The sequence below is a fragment of the Oreochromis niloticus genome, linkage group LG19 (assembly GCF_001858045.2).
Source record: "Oreochromis niloticus isolate F11D_XX linkage group LG19, O_niloticus_UMD_NMBU, whole genome shotgun sequence".
Taxonomy (NCBI): domain Eukaryota; kingdom Metazoa; phylum Chordata; class Actinopteri; order Cichliformes; family Cichlidae; genus Oreochromis; species Oreochromis niloticus.
In genome coordinates, this window is record NC_031983.2 from 7376651 (window position 1) to 7401238 (window position 24588).

Consider the following 24588-nt stretch of genomic DNA (forward strand, 5'->3'; position numbering starts at 1 on the left):
CGTTCGCTCCGTTGCTATGCTATCTTCTGTAGACACTCTCAGGGTGATGGAGAAGAAAATGTAGTTACTCGGCCTGATACGGAAAAATACGCAACGCTTTGTCGGTTTTGTGTGAACAGTGACAACAATTACAATGTCCAGTATAAGGAAAGTTAACGGGAAATTCTCTGGAATTAACCCAGCCGTGAGGTAATGTTTAAATCGAGTTGTGTTTTGTTAGAAAATGCTTCACCGTAGCTGCCATGCTAACGTAGCTAGCGTTAGACATAACCACTCTCCATACTAGTCGACGTATCAACGCCAGTTATCGTTATTAATTTTGACTGAATAGCGTATAGTAATGCCCACATTATCAACGTTTCAAACCAGCTGAAGTTTATATTTTTTATTAATAAAAACATCTGGTCAAGCTGCATAATAATTGTGCGATCCCCTGCCACTAATTTCTTAAAATTCAATGCATCCCAGTAGAGGCAGTTTATGTTGTTACAATTTTAACAGTGACGTAAACGAAGAATTCTAAAAATTATCTAAATGAATCCTATTAAATAAGTTAATGCTTGATACTATTGAGTATTTTATTAGGTGAACCTCTGTTATACTTATATTATTGCTAGAGGTAGACTCACCAGACACCCCACAGCACGATATTATTACAATACTACTCACGATAGCAGATTTTTAACGTTTTGCGATATGCTGAATATTGCAATAACGTATATTGTAATTTATGACCTGTTTTCAACTGCAAGTTATGTCCTCAAAGATAAACTTTGACAATATCGTTTTTTAATAGTAGAATGAAGTTAACTCACTTAACTTTGTTTTTATCTTATTTTTATTTTTTATTTTTGCCACAAAATGAGATTATCAAGCATACTGTCAGGAAAGCCATACAACAGTCAGTCTGATATCAGTCTGCAATTAAATGGGCTCAAATTGCCAATTACATGCAACTTCATTAGCTTCCGTGAATGTGGCATAACAAAAGCTTTCTAGCTTTTCTATCTAAAATGTGTCATTAATAACCATGAAAGCCATGACTTTGTACTTATTTATGTTTTTTTGATCATGCTTTTCAGTTGCTCTCGTTTGCGTCAAGTTCAGGCTCTGCTCTGTGGAAGTGGCACTGCGATTCCTGATGGTATCCTGTGCTCTCTTGGTATGTTAAGTCGTAAACTTTGATGTGTCAATTGTTAAGGCTAAAACAAAGTTTGTTAGTCAGAATTGAAAGTGAATTGAATATTTTCTCTGGCCGCTCCAAAGCCGTAAACTTTGTTTATTGTATTTTTCTCTATTTTAGGAATTGATAGCAGATATAATGAGGGGTGCACTGAGCTGGCAAAATACTTGTTCTATGGACTATATGAACAAAACCAGGTGAATCTGGAGCATGGCCTAGAGGAATTTCCTGAAGAAATGCTGGATGGTGAGTGTTGGTCTCCATATGCATGTCACATTTTTGTGCATGGTTTAGTTTTTATCTACTTGACACATCACTTGTCCTTGTGTCAGATGTGATCCTGCTGATTAAGGCGGAGTGTGTTCACCTGTACTGCAACCCACTGAACTACAGTTACCTGTTGCCCTACGTGTCCCACTGGAGAAACCTACATCTGTACTGCATGACAGAAACAGAGGTAAAAATAAATAGATAAATAAGAAGAAGAAGAAAAAAACTATACCTCTCACTTTATTACAGTTCCTGTTTAGTCGATTAAATAAGAAGTACTTAGGTTTAGCAGGTTGCATGTTTAACTCATTGACTGCACAATGATAGCACATTTATTGTCATCAATGACATAAAGAGGATTTTCCCTTAAAATGTGTTTCTTTGCAGCAGTGTTTTTAATTCTGTTATTCTATTCTAAAGCTTACATTTACTGTCGTTTTCTCCTTCCACTTACAGTATGAAGATGAAGAAGCAGCAGAAGAATTTAAAATCTCCAGTTTTGTTGCAATGGTGCAGGACTGTTGTCACATTGGAGTACCTTACAGCTCGCAAGGTACATGTTTTTACATTTTAATTTCCCCATCATTCACTACTTGTCTTTCAAAGAAATTAAAATGTCTTCTGAAGCTGTAATTCATGTTGTTGTGTTAGTTTTATCTACTTGACAGCATGTTGCTGAAATGAGACCTCCCAATTAACAAAACCTCGTTTCTGTTCATTTTAGGACAAATCCAGAAGTTTGATATGTTTATGGTGGAAAAATGGCCTCTGCTTCAAGCTTTTGCTCTGGAAGGCATTGGTGGAGGAAGCTTTTTTACCATGAAATACAAGGTAAAGCCTAACAGCAAAAGAAACAACAATAAACAGAAAATTCTTGGGATCCTATGCGTCTTATTTTTTTTGTTTGTTTATTTGTTTTATGTATCTGTACTTATGCAGCTAATGGACATGAGTGAGAATCTGTGGCAGGTTTACAACAGACTCGACCCAGTGTCGCTGGATAATCTCCTCACAGAGGTAACAATGAGATTAATTTTCTGTCAGCTTTACCAAATCTGAAAGTTTCTTGTTACTTTTAGTGGCGAGGCCTACAGTACTTCATCATCTGACATCTGAAGTTTTTTTAAATGGCCAAAAATCCAGTGCCGTTATTAGGAATATTTTTTTTGACTAGCCATCAATATATAAATCATTATTTGGTAACTAAAAGTCATAGTAAGTAAGTACTGTGGAAAGGTTTCATTCTGTATTTTGTTAGACTTTCTTGTAATTGCTGACGTGATCTTCAGCAATAGTTCGAAGGTTTTTTCTTTACATTGGCTGCTTTTTCACTTTTTCAGTTCAGTTAATAACCACCAATTCAATTTCCAATTGTATCTTTAGCCACTTTTTTACTAGCAGTCTATCACAGGAACACATAATTTGTGCTGATTTCCTTAACTGAATCTACAAAAAATATAAAAAAAATAAGAGTTTGACAGGCAAAAAAATTTTTTTAGATCCAACAAAGTGATTCCTACAGCGCTATTAGCCAAAGACGTATTAACTGGGGACGTTGTGCAATGTCTAAAAAACTATCTATGGCAGATGAACAGTATTTGAACGTCATATCAGCAAACACCTGACACAGGACCTGACAGATGCATCTAGTCCTTTAGTTGATCCATCTACTGTTCACTGAAGCCTCATCAGAAATGATCTTGATTGATGAGTGGCTGTCAAAAAGTCATAAAATGCACAAGAACTAGACTGAAAATCAGTGTCAACAGTTCTTATATGTGATGAGTACAAATGAAATTGTTGGTTAAAATTGTTGTCCATACTGTACAGGGAGTGCAGAATTATTAGGCAAATGAGTATTTTGTCCACATCATCCTCTTCATGCATGTTGTCTTACTCCAAGCTGTATAGGCTCGAAAGCCTACTACCAATTAAGCATATTAGGTAATGTGCATCTCTGTAATGAGAAGGGGTGTGGTCTAATGACATCAACACCCTATATCAGGTGTGCATAATTATTAGGCAACTTCCTTTCCTTTGGCAAAATGGGTCAAAAGAAGGACTTGACAGGCTCAGAAAAGTCAAAAATAGTGAGATATCTTGCAGAGGGATGCAGCAGTCTTAAAATTACAAAGCTTCTGAAGCGTGATCATCGAACAATCAAGCGTTTCATTCAAAATAGTCAACAGGGTCGCAAGAAGCGTGTGGAAAAACCAAGGCGCAAAATAACTGCCCATGAACTGAGAAAAGTCAAGCGTGCAGCTGCCAAGATGCCACTTGCCACCAGTTTGGCCATATTTCAGAGCTGCAACATCACTGGAGTGCCCAAAAGCACAAGGTGTGCAATACTCAGAGACATGGCCAAGGTAAGAAAGGCTGAAAGACGACCACCACTGAACAAGACACACAAGCTGAAACGTCAAGACTGGGCCAAGAAATATCTCAAGACTGATTTTTCTAAGGTTTTATGGACTGATGAAATGAGAGTGAGTCTTGATGGGCCAGATGGATGGGCCCGTGGCTGGATTGGTAAAGGGCAGAGAGCTCCAGTCCGACTCAGACGCCAGCAAGGTGGAGGTGGAGTACTGGTTTGGGCTGGTATCATCAAAGATGAGCTTGTGGGGCCTTTTCGGGTTGAGGATGGAGTCAAGCTCAACTCCCAGTCCTACTGCCAGTTTCTGGAAGACACCTTCTTCCAGCAGTGGTACAGGAAGAAGTCTGCATCCTTCAAGAAAAACATGATTTTCATGCAGGACAATGCTCCATCACACGCGTCCAAGTACTCCACAGCGTGGCTGCCAAGAAAGGGTATAAAAGAAGAAAAACTAATGACATGGCCTCCTTGTTCACCTGATCTGAACCCCATTGAGAACCTGTGGTCCATCATCAAATGTGAGATTTACAAGGAGGGAAAACAGTACACCTCTCTGAACAGTGTCTGGGAGGCTGTGGTTGCTGCTGCACGCAATGTTGATGGTGAACAGATCAAAACACTGACAGAGTCCATGGATGGCAGGCTTTTGAGTGTCCTTGCAAAGAAAGGTGGCTATATTGGTCGCTGATTTGTTTTTGTTTTGTTTTTGAATGTCAGAAATGTATATTTGTGAATGTGGAGATGTTATATTGGTTTCACTGGTAAAAATAAATAACTGAAATGGGTATATATTTGTTTTTTGTTAAGTTGCCTAATAATTATGCACAGTAATAGTCACCTGCACACACAGATATCCCCTAAATAGCTAAAACTAAAAACAAACTAAAAACTACTTCCAAAAACATTCAGCTTTGATATTAATGAGTTTTTTGGGTTCATTGAGAACATGGTTGTTGTTCAATAATAAAATTATTCCTCAAAAATACAACTTGCCTAATAATTCTGCACTCCCTGTATGTAGAGAGAGAGAGATACAACAGTGAGTTTCTACAACTATCTGTAAAAACATCTGGAACCCCTGTCATGGTTTAGCACTGAATTTCAGCCAGTGGTGTTGGGATCTTACCAAAACTGATCGTATTATGAATGCAGAAAAGCACAGCCAGATTTTGATCCGCCATGCATTAACATTTAGAAAGTGTCTAGATGACAGCTTGGTGACAGTTTTATTATTCAGCATGTGAATAATCCTAAGAAAGCATAACTGGGTAGAAAACCACACACTGGAAAATTATCACTCATGTATTGCTCCCCAAATTCTGGACCTCAACATTATTGAAGCAGTGGGATCATTTTGACAGAGAAATGGAACAAAAGTCTTTCCTTCAAGAGTCCTGAGGACTATTGCTGAAGATTACTTTAGCATATTATAGAAAAGCTTGTCTAAGAGAGTTCATGCTGTTTTGAATAATAAAGCTGGTCATACCAACTATTGACTTTCAAGCTCATTAGAATTCTAGAAACTATGTTTTATTAAATCCCTGCACCTATTTCCCATTTTCCAAGAAAAACAAAGGAATGAGGGACTCCACGGTACTGTATGTAAAGAGATATGTAGTATTACCTGAGTGCTGTTGGTTTTGTTTTAGGACCTGGTAAACTTTGAGAAACAGTGGAATGGCTTCTTCTCGGGCATGGACCTGGAGAGTCATCTCTCTATCTTGGAGCTCTCTGAAGCACAAGCAGGGGAGGTACATTTATACCTTCATATCCTCACAAAACTAGAATAACTGCTGTGTGATATTTGGAGTAATTTATATTGTTCGGACTTTTTTTTCTGGATATACTTTTTTCCAAAAAAGAGACATCAACTGCTTGTTTTACACAGACGTTGTTGCCAGTTCTGTTGCAAAGAGTAGCAGCTGAAAAAAGATTGTCTGCACAAATTTTATGCAGTTCATAACAAATATAAAGAGTATTTGCAGACAGCAGTTTTTTTTATCAGTCTAACAGAAGTACAGTGTACCTGTATGAGCATAAAGTGTATTCTCAACAATCTACAGGCATTCCGTTCCTATTACCTTCATGGACTGATCTCAAGCAAAATCACAGATAAAAGGTATTCTTTATATTCACTCGTGTGTAAATGTTGAAATGATGTTTATCTGTGGTCTTGTTGGTGTGGAATGAAATAAACACACACCTTTGCTCAGTGAAACATTTCTTTATTTCAGTAAATGTCAGCAGCCCTATGTGCTGTTTGGGAAACACTCTGCCTTAGAAGATCTGGAGAGCTATTTATTCAACTTTCCCTCAGAGAGTCATCAGGTCCGCAACACAGGGCCTCAAGGTTCTGCAGCCAGACACATGGTGAGGAACAGCAGCATAGTGAATGATAATAACTTCTCTGGGGTAGAGCAGAGAGCAAGTACGAAGCAGAAATTTAAATCATCAATAAATAATATAACCCTACATCTACACCCATTACTATAAAACATTTGGTAATGACTGGACAAATGCCAAAGTGATTATTAGGTTCAAAGACCTCTGTTAAGACTCCACTATTTCAAAATGGAGTGGATTTTTTTCCACTTCTAATTAATGTGCTATAAAACAAATTACTCAATTAAAAGTGAAAAAATTAGCTGCAGCACCATCTGCTGGGCTGCATTTTGATAAGTCATCTGGAGCATGTGTGGTAAGAAGCTTTTCACTGCTGTTACTAAGTCCTCCTGTAAATAAGAGATGTAGGTCAGTTTGCAAATTCTAGGTCTCAACATTGTTACTTGTGTCGTTTGTAAAGTGGGAACATTCTGCTGTTCATGTCATTCATACAAAACACCTTTTACCCCATTAGATTCTCCAGTGTGTGGCTCCCAAAGGACCTCTAGCCTGCGCTCGGACCTATTTCTTTGGGACTACTCACAACCCATATCTTGGTGAAGTTTATTGTGTGACTTAACTTGTATATATTCATCTATTGCATATTGAGACCATCTTATATTTACTGTGTTGTCCTTAGTATTTCAGAGACTGCAATATATGATATATTAACCCATAGTTTAAAGCAGTAATAATATTTTACCCTCTGTATTTTTCTTCTCCACAGGAAGTCAGAACACAGAGCAAAAGAAGACAGACGTCTTGTAAGTGTTTAATTCTTAATCTTTCATTTCCCTTTAAGCTGTTGGGCATTACACGTTTGAGAATATCTAAAGAAACCTTTTATTTTTCTTCAGAGTTTTGTCACAGATTTATTCAGCTGCCATTCAAGCAGTTCTGTCGGGAATCAAATGCTACTCCTGTACCACCAGCGCTACCAAGGTTAGAGAAAAAGTACATGGATTTTAGCATTGGCTTTACCGCATGTACTCTAGCATATACAGTTGTTCACTGTGTAATCCTTTGTAGGCTAAGGATGTGGCTGAGAACACCTTTCTGATGTCATTGGACTCACTGAATTTAAGCCAGTATCGCAGTTTTCTCAGGTAGCGATTGATTACTTTTTTTTTTTTAATCATCCACTGTATCAGATCTTAATCAAAGCTTTAAAGAATATATTATATCCATTTGCTCTTGTGTTTGCTCTTTACAGGTCCAAATGTGAATTCACCATCCAAGCAGTGAATAAGCAAGGATTGTGGGTATTATCCGCACGTCTTGATTTTGTTTGTGGCTTAATATACAAAGATCTGTAGATATACAAAAATAAGGCTTAATTTTGCACATGTTAAAATAGTGCAAACAAAAACAAATAAAGGGACAAAAAAACATAAGGAAAATAATAATCAGTAAATCATTTAACATATTCAAAAAGGATTAGGAAGAGGCATAAACTTATTTAACCCCATCCCTCCCACTATTTAGCAACTAATAGTCAGCTCTTTACTTCCTATTTATGTCCTGTCCTATCATAAATCCTTCTTTTGCTATATTATGCACATACGTATACATACACACGTAGTATTGCCCCAAACCTCTGTTTAATCATTTAAATATGTTTAAGCCAGTGAACAGTGTTCTCATTGTGTTATCTGAAAACTATATCCCAAATTGATGCTGTCTTAAAGCTTTTTTTGAAGGTTTCTTATTTGTTTTCAGGATAATTCCTCTCACTAATGAAGACAGCCGCTACGTAATAAAAACAGTAAGTTAGAGAGGCACATTATAACTTGTTTGATCAAAGGTTTTTGATGAAATTACTTCTGTACACAATGTTCAGCATTTGCAATAATTCTACGTTCCTTAAGGCTTCCCTGATTGTCCATGACATCCCAGACCTGCAGTGGGACAGGGGGGAACTGGGATCTGTAGTCTTCTCTGAATCCTTCTTGGAGTCCAGTATCAGCATTCAACAGAGAGGTACAGTACACATTAGATTTGAATGGATTGCTGATTCAATCTGCAAAGGAAGTTTGATATACATAATTAACAGTACAAATCCACTGCAAATCACTGCAAACATAAAAAGCCGAAAGTCATCTTCAGCCAACACAGTAGTACAAAAATATCTTATTTCCATTGCCATGGGTTGTGTTTGTTGTACATCTTGTGTTTGTCATTCTTTGGCTTGTTTTTTGTTTCCCCATGTTAAACATGTCTGGTTCTTCTCCTGTAGATGGCACTGTGTCCTCAGACAGCTGCTACACCATCTTGACTGCAACAGTGCCTCGCTATGCCTGCTGGCTGGTATGTGTGGTACTGAATGTAGAAATCAGAACCAATATTTGAAGTAATCTGACAGATTTATGCTGAATCTGTGATATAAACATAGCATTTTCTTTGACTTTTGATTTTTTATTGTCATTTTGTTTTCAGATGGAATCTGATGTCAAGCAGTCTGAACAAGCTCAGCAGCTCACTAAGGTAGGTTCCAAAGCCTCTGCTCATAGCACTACAGGTTGCTGGTCTATGTCCTTCATGTACAACCTGATGATCTACATTATTTGTTTTAAGCAGGACGACGATGGTACTTGTTTGGGAAAAGTTCTGACTGCAGCAGATGCTGCATATGTGTTGTCCAGCAGCCACCTCTCAACTCCTGAAGAAGGTGAGCATTGTTGAAAAACCTGGGAGGAATTTTGCATTTTCTATTTTGATTTTCCTGCAATCATTCAAAATGTGTTTTATTCAAATTTCGATTTCAGGAAAGATCATTTTCTTTTCTGAGGGACTCTTTATCCATTCTCAATATGGAAGCATCACTATTTCCAAGGATCACATCAACAAAGTCAAGTTTTACAATCCGGTATGCATAAAACTACTCGTTTTATCATATGAGAGCTACATTTTTAGCTCTCATATGATAGTTCATCTTTACACACCTATATTTATCTGTGCAACATCTGTTAAAATTCTGGGTTTCAGTACCTTCCATGTAAAATTATGACAAAAACACATTATTTTGACTTTCTCATACCTACTTCTTGTGTTTTGTGTGTCGTTTTATTACCAGGACTCCAGGACTGTGGCTTCTCTGTTTGTAGAGTATGAGGACAGCTTGCTCCCCCACCTTCCATTCCCTCTCCACAGCTCTGATAGGTGTCTGGTCTTTGCTCTACTTCCAAGGTCTAAGAGCCAGAGGGCCTTCTACTCTAAGGTGAGAGGGGTAAAATTTCATTAGCAAGTTTTTCCATCAAATCTATGACTGAATATAATTTTTGTATTTATGTTATATTTAAGAATAAGTGGGGGGGGGTTTCAAATCCAATTTTCAGTTTGTTTGTTTTTTCTTTTTTGTCCTGGTGAATTTATCATTTTAATTAATTAATTATTAAGAATATCCAATTAACACTTCTCTTGTCAGCCCAAGAATTTCATTATTTATTTGTCTACTGTATACTAAAATGTGTTTTAGCCCCCTTTCTCTTTATATTATTCCCATTAAAGCCACAGTTGTACTTGTATAAACCTGTTATCTTATTTTTGTAGGTTTTGTCTGTGTGGAAAAGCTCTGGACTCGCTCTGCAATTCTTGGACCAAGACAACCTGACCTGGAACCAGAAAAATATGTAAGCAAACAGTGCTTGCTTTACCAGTTTCAGCTATTGTGAAGTATGATCATTTGAGTAGGTAGACAGATAGGTAGATTTGAATCACGGTGGACTTTCTGTTTTCCTCTTTCAGGCACACCAAGCTGCAGAAGCTGCACGACAGTCAGGAGCCACCAATGGCCAAACGGAGAGGCAGCCTGAAGACTTCATACTGTCAGCTGCCAGGACAGGAAATGTTAGTACACACGTAGCAGAGTGCTCCAGAACTGGATCAAACAAGTAGTAAAACCTGATGCTAGGTGTTGCTTAATCATGAGTATGCACTCCCAAAATAGCTTTTAAGCCTGTGTTGCACTGTTTCAATCAGTGTTGACCATCTACACTTCTTAGGTCTGTTACGCTGACACAGAGTATATATGATCAAAGAGCCAAAATAAGAAATGCATTCTTTTTCCCCAGTCTGCATAGCTAGAGCCAAAACATGCATAAAGCACTTCTTTTGCATTGTTTTGTTTGTTAGCCAGTATAATTAAAACTCCAGCTGCTTTAAAACTAGAACTGCCAGGATCCCAAAGTCCTCAAAAACACCAGGAGGGGTCATTTTGACCTCGTCATGCAACAACAGCAGTGATTGCAAATAAATAAGTTCTTGAAGAAGTTAAGTTGTTAATTATCATCTAATTTTTAAACTTTAAGCATTAAAGAAGGTTTTTATTTGTTTTATAATCTATTTAGATAATTTCATTACAGGTTGTAAAGTTAAAATACAAATTAGAATAAACTAATAAACATAAAAAATAAACTAAGGAACTGAAACTGCTGGATTTGGCTTTTCTGCTCTGGATTTCACTCTTTACTTGGACTCTGCTCAGCTCAGTTACAGTTCCCTTGCTCTTCAGAACAGCCAGCAAACCCACCCGGGCACTCAACTTTTATCTAACTACATTCTACTATATATTAATTTACCGATCATGTCGAGCAAGCTTTTGCTCGTGTTATAGCAGCTTTCATCTCAAAATCCAACTTAGCGTGCCGCAGTAGTGGTTTTGCATTAATTTCTATGGGGTCAAAATAATGTCCTCGGCAGTTCAAGTGGTCATATAGTTTTTTAAATTTTGATCCCACAAATCCCAAAATGATGTAGTGTTCAGTAGTAATGTAACAGAGTTACATGATTTTTAAAGTGCCAAGGGTTCAAAATGACCCCATTGGCAGTTCTAGTGTTAAGCATTTGCACCCAATATAAGCATCCTGTGCGTTGTTCCATAATACTCACTGTCCATAGTGTTATTTTGTATTATCAGTGTCATTTCAATTGCTGTTTTCTTTAGACAGTAATGGCATGTAAAAACAATACAGTAAATGCAATCATAGGTTTGTCTAGGCATGTCGGTCTGTGTCAACCACATTTCTGTTCACTGATTCCTGTATTCTGGCCTGTACCAGGTTTCTTCAGCATTTTGCTCTTAGTAGCATTGGTCAAGAGCCCATTATGTATGACCACCTGGGGATGCTCTTTCCCTCTGCAGAGCTCAGGAATATACCCCCTTGTCAGGGAGACAAGGTGAGTATGTTGTCTTAGGATGCAGTGAATCCCTTTCTCTCTCTCTCTCTTTCTCTCTCTCTCTCCCTCTCTCACGCTCTTTTTTTTTAAAGATTGTAGACATAGTAAATCATTTTCTGATTGCTTTCTTATCTAGCACCTAGTTTAATTATAATAAAGCTGATTTAATGAATATCTGATGTGGGCTTTTTTAATGTGTGAAAAGGTTGTCATCACCATCATCACTGGACTGCCAGGAAGCCATAAGAAGATACTTTGCAACTTCTTAGTCCAGCTAAACCACAAATGTGAAAGGTAAAAAAATTCTCAAATAACACAGTAAATACCAGACTTATAACACAAGCAAATATATACAAGTTTCTCAATCATTTCGCTGACAGGTGGGTGGTTTATGAGCCTGCTCCTGAAAGTTTCTCAGCTTCTCATCTCCAAAAGTATTTGTCCAGCTTCTTGGAGAGCCAAAGAGGTACAAAAGGCAAACCCCGTCTGTTGGTGCTCACACCGGGGTAAGAAAAAATTAGCAGTTAAGACTAATTTGTGCTTTAGACCTAAAGAAGACCAATCTTAAGACTTGTACCTTTTAATATTAAAGATGTATTCATCTAATATAAAAGAGCTTAGAATATGAAACTATTAAAACATTCAGCATGTTGAGTATAGAATAGATCAATATTGTTTACATCTGTGAATGTTCCTACTTACAGATATACAGATGTTCTAGACGTGGTCCAGGCTGTGCTCTTCCATCCTGACCCAGTTGTTCAGGCATGCTTCACAATTGGTGCAGTTACTGCCTGTGTGAACCCTCTCACCTCCTTTATGGAGCACAGGTAAGATTTGAGATATTTCTCTCTGCTATTTTTAAGATATAAAACAATTTAGGATTATAGTAACTATTGGTAAGTAAATCACCATGACTCTGACAAATGCAGAGGACCGCAAGTGCAGTCAGCCCAGTTTCACAGCAGTTAAAGACAATTCATTGATCCAGGTTAACCATGAAAAATTAATTAATATTACTTTTGTTGTATAGTTTGCCATTCGCCTCTCTGTGTGCTTAGTTTCCTGAAACACCTGTTTCCACCATAGATTTTTCTAGCACATGAGCAGATATGCAAAGTAATTTGCTACCAACTAAGATTATTTCTGAAATGACTCACATTTCAGCTTGTTGTGCAAAGTTTAAGAGTTTCAGTGAGGTCAAACGCACCAGTATTAAGGGTTTCACTTAGGTATATTTTCAAGCAACATATGGACAGGCCAGATAATTACGGACAGGGGATGCTCATAAATTGTTAAAGTGCTGGAGGTTTCCAGGAAAAGGTTACATGACACTTTTAGCTATTAAAACTCAAGGCTGGGTCCCTTTTACAGAGAGGATCAGCTCTACATTTAATCTCACTCTCCTTTTGTTACAGGCTTTAGATGGAGTTTACACTGTCATAGATTTACTGAGCAGCTCAACACAATATGGCATACTACTCCGGTTGATAGGCTGTTTTTCCAAAGCAGGCCAAGCCCCTGATGCTTTCATACACACAAGGCCAGTCTGAAGGGTCTAGTCTTTGCATGCTTTGAAAACTTGTGCCATCATCTGTCTTCATCAGAACTTTCATTAAAAAATCAATAGACGTTATATAACAAATCCTTTGTTAGTTAAGCTATAATAACTAGATTCTGGGTATTAAGCTTGACAAATGTTAACTACACATATAAATTCCATGTACTGGTTAGGAGTTAAAGTCTGATACGGGTTAATGCTGGTTTCATCTGTCCAAAGAATTTTTCTGTTAAGGGCTTCTTGAGTGTAACCAGTGGCTGGCACCTTTTAATAAATCCACTGTCATTACATTCAGGAAGGCATCTCTGGATCATAGACTCTATCAGTAACGTGTCTGCCTCCTCGTGAGTGTTTTTGAGTTGTGAGGTGTTGTGAGGGGTCTTAACCATGGGATGAATTCAGTAATCATGGGCTTTAGTTCTCTTCTGTTTTCTTTCATGCCTTTTGGTGTTGCTGAGCTGGTCAATGCATTAATTCTTTATAAGAATACACCAGATTGTTAATTTTGCCATTTTTAAAGTTTTTGTAACGTCTCTTATAGCTTTATTTTTTATTTTAAACCTTATGAGTCCGTCCTCTTGCAAAGATCTCTTTGGACCTAATGCTGAGAGTTGCAGTGAACAGTTACCAGCTACAAGTTCAAAACTGAATCAGCTCCAGATATTTTATTTGTTTCATTTGTCATGAATTAACAAGCGATTAGGCCTCTCATGACCATGAAAGTGCCTGTCCGTCAGTTGTGCACCTAAATCTGAGTCTATGAAAATCTGGGACTATATATAAAACTTTGGTAAACCCCTTAAATTAAATCTTAAAGTCTGTACTTCAGTTAGATGTTTTTTGTCTCCACTGTGGAGATGTACATGAGCAAAATTCTAAAAATTGTCCGTGCTTGTGTCACAAGCTAGGCTTAATTAATAAATATGAAAGATGTCTTGAATTTCATGCATTAATCATGCAGTGATGACCTTTCAGTTAAACTGCAGTACCTACTTAGTTCAGGAGTGGAAAATGTGTAATAAGAATTTAGCTAACAATGCAGTTAGCAGTGACTTTTCCAATTGAGGCATCTTCATCAAGCCTCCTGTCCCTGTCTGTTGCCATAGATTGTATGGAGGTCTGTGGACCCCTACTATGGCGCTAATTGGATACGGTTAGCCCAGCTTAGGGCTGACCTGCCTGTCACCCGCTTCAGCATAGCCCTTTAATCCCCCAGATCCACATGTGTGGCCAGCAACCCCCCTCAGAGAAGCTCATCAGTCAGTCATGATCTATTCTTTGTGATGGATGCAGACAGTTCATTACATCAGGAGAGGAAAGATAAATGCCTTTCAAATTGCTGATCCCCAAGCCTGCAGGCTCCCAAAGAAGGGTAGTGGTTGTAGGGAGACTTCAGAAAGTGGTGTATAACACAGATCGATATGAAAACTCAGGATACATTGTTACAATGAATTTTAATTAATTAAATTACAGAAAGATGTTCCATTGGTCTATTGCCAGTCAAAGTCCTGATGTCATACAATGAAAAATACCTCCTGGACAAGGCCAAGGCCCATAATGTGGAATTAGTCTGTTTATTGCTGCTCAACGTTGGTATGCATTCATTAGTCAGAAATAGAGCTCTTATTAAGGATGATGTGGTGACACAGGACATGGGCAAAATAAAGAGGGCAGAAAAGTGAATACATTTAAATACACCTCTTGTGTGTTGTTTAGTATGGAACCTATAGTGCATCAGTGAGCGTCTCAGTCAAAAATGAAATTTGCATTAGATAGTTTCTAGAATATGTTTAATATTTAACTGAAGTTCTCCTCTCTCATTTCTTCTTGTCATTTTGTTTTTTAGGTTTGCTTTTCCTAAGCTGTTGGAGCAGCTCAGCCAAGGTTAGTCTAGTCTGTTTCACTGCGCTTTCATTCACCTGTCCAGCAGCACAGTATGTTTAATGCTGAGGAAGGACCATGTCGATACATAGTTAGAATTTGTTTTTGTTTGCAGCAAAGTTAGACTCTTCTTTATCTGCCTGTAGCTGCATTATAAATTGTTACAGACCATTTATCAATTAACCAAAGTTTTGTATTGTTTGTACTAGAAAGTGTTGACATATGAAATATGATGCTCTTTACCTTAGAGTTGCTGACATGTAAGATGCTTTATAATAAATATGGAGGTAAAAACTTTTAGGTCTTAAGCAGCATTTATATAAAACGATATGCTCGTTGTGTATCACTTTCTAGCTGACACATCGTCACTTAATGGACATTTTAGGCTCTTGTTGCCTAGGTAACAGGTAGTTTTTCCTTCCCAGTGTCACCAAGTGCTTGCTCATAGGGGGTCTTTTGATTGTTGGGGTTTTCTCTGTGTTATTGTAGTATCTTTTCCTTAGCGCCTTCAGATGAATGCTGTTGTAATTTGGCACTATATAAATAAAACAGAATTTAATTTAATTAAAGTGTTTTGTAAATACAACTCAGTGATGGAGGTGAAAATAGCAACAATACTAATACAGTTTATTTTGTGACATAGTAAGTTTTAAATCGTGTTTTTTAGAGATGCTGTTACACACAGTAAGAGCTATAAAAACATTTCACACCTCATTGGTGCAAACATTACTGTATGTTTGAGATGGTTTACTTTCCATTTCACATTCTCAAGTGAAAATTTTCACATACACTTTTTGGGTTTACTGTCATCATATTTCCCATCTTTGTTATTGGATCCTAATTTGGGGCAGTGCAGAGGAAAAACATGGAACTGCAAAGGGAAAAAATATGTCGTTCCTTTTTATATCAATCAGTTTAAGTGAGGTGATCAAAATGCATATTTTGCTTTCAGGCAGAAAAAAAGCAGTGGCATGGCCAATAAATTAAATGTAGTGTGAAATACAGTATTTCAGCAGGGACAAAACTGAGGAGATTCTGTATTTTTGGGGAAAGTGATCCATCTTCTTGTGGAATTTTCATTCTCTTTTTGTGCCTCGTTGTATGTCAGGTATTGTGAGTACAGTGGTGTTCACTGGGCTGACAGCAGAGAAGAAGCACCCTCTCATGCAGCATGTTCAGCAGTTGGTACGCTCTGCCAACCCCACTGCTGCCTTCATACTGGCAGAGAGAGGAGCTGTCACCAGGTAGGCGCCCACAGAATCATGATCAATGCTGCAAACAGTCATTTCACTGCTTTTATCTTTGCCTAAAATATTCACTCTAGGCTACATTTTATTCCACTCTCTGAGTCTATGTTTAAATCTTCTGGGTCAGAGCACGGCTCAGTTAACACCTGAATGTGTAATGAAGACTCCCCAATGCATTCTATACTTAATATTTTATTGCTGTGATTGACAGTCTGCTACAGATCAAAGTACTCCTTTGTCATATTTGGTGTTCAAAATGCAAACACATACAGACAGATTACTGGTACAGTAGAATATTAGATGTTGAATATATATTTTTTAATATTATTTTTCTCCCTAATTAGGGATGAAGATATGAATCTGATATTGTCTGAGAGCAGCTTCAATGAGCCACAGATGCTGAGAGCCCGTTACGTCCTCTACCCTGGATGGTAAGGCACCCATATGTCCTCCTGTGTCGACACACAACCTCTTGGCTGCTGAATGACAGATTGATTCCTGCTTCGGCTTTCCTCAGTCCTGCCTCCCTGCAGTTTAATTGCTGCTCAGCTACAGTGGTGTGTGTATCGGCAGCTGATTGGCATGAAGCCCCTCAGGGCATCTCGTGTTCTATCACCAGTTGCCTCCTGGCAGCACAGTAACAAGCTGTTGGCCATGCAGTTGCCATGTACACAGAGGGGTCTCTTTTCCTTTGGACTATGTCCAGCCAGTCTTCATGCCTCAATGCTCAGCCTAATATGAACTGCTGCTAAATCCTCCCCTCAGATCATACACAGTATCTGGCCAGAGTCTGGCCCGTTTTAATTTGCTCATCTTCAGCCTTTAATTTGTACAGTTTGTGTATATTGGGGTGTGTTTAGGATTCTTCTTAGATGCCCTCATATCAAGGAGTGAGAAATGTTTGTTTTGTTTATACCTGCTGTTAAAAGAATCTGCATTTAGAAATTTGTCTTGCATTTTAGCAGCAAATCACATACACTGGCCTCTTCAATGTGAGCAGCTGGTTGAGTAAACAGCTTTCCAGCCAAAGACAAAATGTAGCACAAACATTTGGCTTGGTCTAGATTTAACTTTCACGTGTTCTGTGTTCCAGGTGCAAAGGGCGCTTCTGCTCTGGTTCTGGGACTCTGGTCCTCACCCAGCAGCGCGTGGCTTTTAACCGGCCCCTAGAGAGGCCTCTATTTGTCGCCCACTGTAAAGGTGAGATGGAAAGAAGCCCCCTGCCTCGTGACAGACTCTCTAGATATGAGATGGAAGGATTTGGTTGTGATTACATGAGCTGCCTTCCCTCCGAATATGGAGGTGTTGAAGTAATTATCAGCCGTTGCTTTGAAGTAATCTGTACTCCCAAAGGATGCCTTTAGCTTCTTGTCACAAACTTGCTTTCTAGGAAATTTTCGCTTTACATAATTTGCTCGACAATACTACATGATAAAACTCTCATTGTTTTTCTGTAGCAATCAAGTCATCGCTAAGGCCAAGCCCCTTCCAAGGAAATATGTACAATGTTTGGGGAAAAGTGAGATTTTCTGGTAGGATTCACATATTTTTCCCTTTGATTTTACTCTTTATAAAATATATTTGCAATATACTTCTGCTAACTTTTTAAAATTTCAGATCTTACTTTGAAGAACTTGCTTATGAAAAACATGACAAAAAACAAATGTGACTTCTTTCCTTGGGAAATATTTTAATCTACATTTGCATTTCCCAGTTTGGGGAATCATTAGACAAAAGGTTTCTCTCAAGGCAGGAAAGAAGCTCCTGACGGTAGGAATTTTGCTTGGTTGTTGCTCTGGTGTCTGGTGCTTAGAACTCAGCCCATATTCCACTAGTTTGGTTTGCTTCACATAATTTTCTCACTCTTTTTGTTATTTTTTATTTTAAGACGTGTGTAGAGTTGTTGCATGAGGAGAAAGTGCAGGTGCCTGTGAGGAGATGTTCAGCGAGTGTGAATATATTTGTATAGTTGGGAAGATAGAGTATGAAACCAGTGTGGTGCCTGAGACTACGACTTTCCCTTAATGTATATTTTAGTAGCTGCCTATTGGGTAGTGTATCATTTACATCCATGTAGTTATTTTGTTTGAGTTTTTCTATTTAGCTGATATACATCCAACACATATTGTTGAAGTGGGACGTATTTATCTTGTTTTTATCTGGTTTTGTACACACGGGTTCTGTGAGCCGTTTTGGGAACAGAAGCCCTGTATGGATGTTAAAACATTAACACTCCACCAACAGCATGCTGGTAACATATGAAGCTGCTGTAGCAGGTGTTAGACAAGGTGTGAACTTTACTGAGACTCAAATCTGAGCTACTTCATCTGTGAAACCTCCAGACTCAGACCAGCTGATGGAAGTGAGCTACAATGCACTGAGTGGGAACCTGAGAATTGTCCCTGAAGACAACAGTGACCCTCTGAGTCAGGGTCCCAAAGAGACCAACACCTCCTGTTTCCTAATCTTTGATGGTGTTGGTCTCACTGAGGATGGACTGAAGGACTGGTTAAGACTGTGCGCCAAGCAGGTAGATAGTGAACACTGACACTCATGTATAGACATGTTATCACACAACATCAGTCAGGTTTAAGAAAAATAACGTGTTGTTTCTTTCTTTCTTTTTTTTTACATTTACAGAAGCAGGCAAAGAAAACTAAGAAGACCAAAAGTACCCTTTCACCACAAGAAATCAAGAGCATCCATGTGAGTCTCCACTTTCTAACATGCTCAGAACTATAGGGACTATGGGTATAATTAGGTATAAATATGGTGTATAGGTATAAATATGCAGCAGACTTTAGAAACTAAAGATGAAAGCACGCCCTCTTTTTTTGATCTACATTCATGCCAGTATGTTCACGTTTATATATTTTACATAATTTCATGTTTACCAGTTTTTTGTTTCCAGAACAAAATCATAGCTCAGAGTTTGGTTTTATCACTGTGTGATCAAAAGTTGTAGCCGTTTTTAAAAAAGATATGTTTGTTTCGAAATAAAATCAAAACATTTTACAAATTAGAATAAATTAACCACATTTATACACACAAAGGATTATACACACATCTGATAAACAATGAATGCACAAAAAACTCCCAAGGTTACCATTAACGTTTGCTGATAGAGATAGTTTTCTAACTGATGTTAAATATGGGTGCCATTGTTCTTTTTTGTGGTCTGTTTTTTATTTATCAGATTTTCCTAATTCTTAAATATTGGGCTAGATGAGGGACTTGTGGCTTTTATCAATAATCCTGACTGAACCTGATGTCATATGTTTCTGTTTAGATGACCAGACATTTGGAACCTCTTCCACCAGGCTACTTCTACAATGGTTATCAATATGTTGACATCTTTGGAGATAAAACAAACTTCCATCCCAGTATCCTTTTCACAAGGGTTACTGTAAAACTGTATGTCCCTGTCATTAAGGCTTGAGAATAGATGAGTATGACTAACACTAAAACAAAAGTCTGAAATAGTCGTGAGTCAGTTTGATTTGACTGACTGACATTTTGACACAGAAGAACAGTGAAATATATTGAGATGCATCTTTATATACTGCTCTGTGGAGTGATTGTGTTGCAGTTTTCCTTACACTGCTGCTACCCTAGACATGGAGGAGTTCATTAAAGAGTATATCGCTGAGGCCAACAAGGAGATAGAGCAATTCAACTGCCAGCTGGAGTTGCAGGGACAGCCCGACCTCTTTGATCCGTGATAGAATCTGCGTGTATGTTCACTCCGTCTGTCTTATTTACCTTGTAAGGGAACCACTGTGGGGGGTGAGGGAGGGCAAAGGGGATATGTGCTGAACACTCCACTAGAGCAGTCAGTGTGTGGTCACACCTCATGTATCTTCACAAGCCGCTTCTGCTGGAAGTCCTTTGATTATTTACTTTATCATTTTGTTTCTTGTTTTGAGCCTTCAATCATCAACGAAAAGGTGGTTATGTGGTTGTACGGCTGTTTGCCATGCTTTAGACTACGCTAGCATTAGCACTTTGGTGAGTTGGGTTTCATTGTTATGGTAGGTAATTTAGATTAAGACATGTTTGTCAAGAGATGCAATTTGCTCACAGCTGTAGACAAATCTGAACAAGCACCACACAAATCTCCACCTTTAAACCAGTATGATTATACCACTGAGTCTGCAAGCTATGCGAATTTCACAATTGAAGGGAATTTCCAGCCACAGACTCCTTGTGTGTTTCTGTTTATCACAGTTGGCAAATTAATGCCTCTATTCCTGGGCAGGCGTGGATAGCCGTGTGATTCTGGTGGGCTCCCTGGTGGGGTTTCTCAAGAATCGCTCCTCCTCTGTTGTCACCCAATCCGTGGTCCACCTGTTAGCTTGTCTGCAAGCCACACTGCAGCAGAGGAAGACTTGATCATTGAGCTGTAAACATTGGACAGCCTGTTGGCCACAGACAACTGATGAATGATGCCATTAATCGCATAGCTATAGACCGTCCCAGTGCTTTATTTTAAGACATGTCAAGGGAATCTTACGAAAGTGCAATTAACCAGATTTCAATTCCAGCAGCAAAGTGTTGTAAAACAGCTGAGGCTGTCATGAAACATATTGAATTACTGGGGTTACCGAGGTCCTCCACAAACTTCATCATAGCACTGTGTTCTGTTTGTTGTAATGTTAGTTAGTTTATACCAGCACATAATAATAGACACAAAAAGTTAAGACAGCCAGAAGTGGATCATTCATTGTGCCACTATTTGCTGAACATTCACACATCCCCCTGATTCTTTTAAGTGGCAGCATTTGGGGAGGACAGGGAAAATGAAATAAAGTGGGGGAAAATACTGCTTTATTAAATTGTTTGGCTAGATTAGGGTTAACATGAGTAAAGCAATTAGTAAAAGGTATAAGGCTTTGTATCAGTGGTGTGATGTTGCAGAGACTCAGATTTACAGCCTTGTTTAAATGAGTTATTCCACTGTTTGCTCTGCGATTGTGTGTCACACTAATGTTTTATGCACGTCTTCCTTTTATCAGGGTTCCTACATGGGTTTGGAAATTCTGTGACCTGTAAGAAAATGTGTTTAATAGGCAGTCATTTCTCTGGGAAAAGCTGCGACAGCTGCATATTTAAAGAGCCGCTAATCTATGATATTTGTACTGAACAAGTATTTCAGTGTAACAGCTTCAAAAATATATGAAATTTTTTAGGTGCAGAAAGTGTAGGAACCCTGCTGCAGTATCTGGAGATTCAGTGGCTTTCATTCATTATGGGGTTAGCAGTGTAATATATTAGTACAATCCAGTTCACTAATATGCTTTTAAGAAATACTGCTGCAGCTATAATTGCATGATATATTGCAGTGGCTGCTGTACCAAAAAAAAATGTCTGTAATCGGTGAGACCTCTGAGATTTACAGATAAGAGAGGAAAAATGTTTCTGTTCAGTCTACGTTTCAAGTCTACAATCAAAATTTTCCACAAATGGAGGGGACGCTTGCTAATGAGGTGAACATTTGCTGTTATAATCTCCTTTAAAAACATATTTTTAGATCAGTGGTGACCTCAGTGTGTTATGGGTACCCTTCATAATTCTGGCTGTTATATTTTGGATAACTGTCTGACGGTGCTTTTTTCCTTTTCAGACAAAAACAGTGTGATTACATCATTAGCAAGTTCTGGGGGTTTCTTCCCCCCAGGTGACCTCTCGTCTTTGCAGATTTAAGTGATCCAGCACTGCTAGCCCCATCCGTCCACTTTGACCTGAACAAGCCATATAGTCTTAGGTGTACTAGGTGTGGAGCGATCATGCATAGTTTTAAAATAGCACATAACCTAGCGGTGAAGTCCATCTTCTAACATGTGTTGCTCTGACATGTTCCAGAAAAAAAGGGGGGCTCACGAGGAAGGGAGGAGCTCACCCCAAGTTAGTCATTCCATTAGCTCCTCTCCTGATGTTCTTCTCTTTTATTCTATGAAGAAGTGCAATTGTTCTTTGTCTTTTTATATATTCTACTTACAGTACCCTCAAAAAGCTCTTTAAGGACATAACTGAGGAAACAAATGAGCTGCTAAATTCTCAGTCTCTGATTTTCTGCGGTCTGCTGGATTCTCACTTTCAAGTGCTCACAAAACAAGTCAAGGGTTTGGTGCAACATTAAATGCCGCTTGGAGGGGAGGCGGGGTGGTATTACCTCTGCTTACAAATGACAGATAACAAAATGCACACAGATTACAGTGCTTCTTTTAATGGAGTGGGATAATATATAACTTAAATCCTCTGGTGACAAAATGATAACTATCGTTTAAGCTGGATGTTCTTTTCAGCGTTTCAGAGATGCACTCTAAGCCGTCTGTTTGCAACAACAGTTGCCGTCATTCTGTAGTTATGTAATACTGCAGAGAGTTACCTTGAGTGACAGTGAAATAGTTGTTAGGAATATGTATGGGAGACCACTTTGAAAGCTGCTTTATGTCCAAGAGCAGAGATGTTGTAACCTTAATTGGCCAAGAGATCATAAAGTGGTCCTTAAAGAGGTGAGGGTTATGTAAGATGTTTGTGACTTTTAAATGAAAGCACTACTAACAGTGTACGCTATAATTACTACTACAAATGTGTCTACACTATTTTGCATGTTTGAGATGTCATGTGAATATACCACGAAATATATTCTGACACAATTGCCTTTCACCAAACTGGTACAGCAAAGAGAAAATAATCGCATTTATTTTACATATCTGCTAAGAATTTGAATGACCTCTAAGCAACAAATAGTATTTTTATAAGACCGTGAATTGAGCATTCAAGGTGCAAAACAAAACATTTCCTTTCGCACAAGCTTCAAAAAGCAAAAGCAGATGCAAATTTTTTTGTAGAAAAAACAAACTTGAGAATCTGATAAGTTGTGAGACATCAGGTTTCTCAGATCCAGCAGTGCCTTGGCTACAGCTAAGAAAAGCAGAGATTAAAGCTGCATTCAGAACTCCATCCCTCTCCCTTTCACCAGGGGAGGAGGTGTTGTCAGGCGAGGATCTGTCCTTCAGCAGTGTTGGTGAAAGGAATCCATGGAGTCGTTCTTTAAAGCAGTGTGTTTTTACTAAGCCAGAGGGTAAAGTAGTCAAGGTCACACACAGGGAGGCCGCTGGCTGGCTCAGGATAATTCAGGTATTCTCACTAACAAACCAAAAATATGGTGTAAAAGGGGCAGGGCACCACACCAGCTCTGATTTTTGTTCACACGTACATTTCTTTTGTATCTTTCGTTCAAGTTCATTTGGTCTTTTAAATGAAACGCACATTTTTGTCTCAGTTCTTTTAAGATCTAGAAAATGTTATTCATATGTTTTTATGATACGTGTCTAGCACAAACTGGGATACAAAAATGTAAAGCTTTGCATCAGAGTATGCCCCACCCCTGTGAAATAAGCAAAAAGGAGGATTGAGTTTGTGACTAAAGTTGGGTGGTCCCTCCTTTCTTGCACATGGGACCCCCAGAGAGCCCTCCACAAGCCTCTCAGTGTGACTGCTACGTAGCTCTCTGGCAGACTGAGCACTCTGGTGTCTTCATCCTGTATGTGGAGACTAGCTATTTTATAGCTGAAGTTATAGGACAAAAAAACAAAGTTTGGTGTTAATTGGTTATTTGGGAAGGACGGAAATGTGACGTTCTCGTACTGCAGTGTGATAATGCAGTGTTAAAGGTTTTTCTGTTCTTTTCTAGTTTGGCTCCAGTGTTCAAAAAAGGGGCCAACCTCTAAAAGTGGAAGTGGATCTTTTTATGGTGTTTTTGCGCTTATTTGAAAAAATGTGGCTCGCAAATGGATTTTTGACTGACCAAATATTTCTCAGGCCTCGGGGACTGTTGATACTAATTGTTTGAGGTGTTCTGTTCCGAGAAGGTTAAATTCTCGGAACTTCTCCTTACAGACAGCGAGGAATTTTTTCAGGTGTAGTTATTATTATTTCTGTGCCCAAGATTACAAATTTGCCCTTACAAACTCAAGTCTTAAAGAAAATAATGGAGGTGAAGTTGTGGTTAATGTCTTGTGTCTGTAGCTACATAGCAACAGGCTGCACGGCCGCATACAAAATGAGGATGTTGTAATTTATGTCAAGGAACAGTTACGATTCAAGTTGGCAAGCATTTGATTTCACGATGGCAGAATTAGATCTCAGCAAAGGGCTCAATCTTTTTCTTCCCTATACAGGCCGTCCAAAGTGAAAGGGGAAAAAAATAACTTTGTGTTGTGATGGGAAGCAAAAAACAACTTCAAAAGTGCCAAACTGACTTCCACGTCTTGTTTTAAGAGTGTTCACAGAAAGTGAGCAAAAACAAATTGCATTTGCACAAAACTACTGTAACTTCTGTTTTTCTTCCTGTGACTGATGCTTTTATAAACTAATTGTTGTATTTATTGCACCACGTAATACATTAAATATTTATAAGTTTAATGAGTTTGTCGTCTTTATCATTTCATTCAACATGTAGTCATTTAACCTCCTAGGACCTGGCGTCCACATATGTGGACATCACATT

The 24588-nt window shown here is 38.4% G+C and overlaps 1 protein-coding gene across 1 annotated transcript; it reads left to right on the forward strand.

The window, feature by feature from the left end:
* The first annotated feature begins 7 nt into the window (after window positions 1-7).
* dnaaf9 (dynein axonemal assembly factor 9) lies at window positions 8-24503 on the forward strand. The gene is made up of 37 exons (XM_013272922.3): window positions 8-189; window positions 1083-1162; window positions 1304-1429; window positions 1516-1640; window positions 1910-2006; window positions 2178-2284; window positions 2393-2470; window positions 5477-5578; window positions 5891-5946; window positions 6062-6197; window positions 6685-6766; window positions 6937-6973; window positions 7067-7151; window positions 7239-7315; window positions 7423-7467; window positions 7929-7974; window positions 8078-8189; window positions 8446-8516; window positions 8646-8693; window positions 8787-8877; window positions 8975-9075; window positions 9283-9426; window positions 9759-9838; window positions 9954-10055; window positions 11267-11384; window positions 11590-11678; window positions 11765-11890; window positions 12089-12214; window positions 14792-14829; window positions 15935-16070; window positions 16418-16504; window positions 17167-17273; window positions 17531-17605; window positions 18416-18603; window positions 18714-18779; window positions 19363-19456; window positions 19689-24503. Exons 1-37 carry the CDS (start codon window positions 134-136, stop codon window positions 19793-19795), a joined length of 3441 nt encoding a protein of 1146 aa, XP_013128376.1. The 5' UTR covers window positions 8-133; the 3' UTR covers window positions 19796-24503.
* Window positions 24504-24588: the final 85 nt, after the last annotated feature.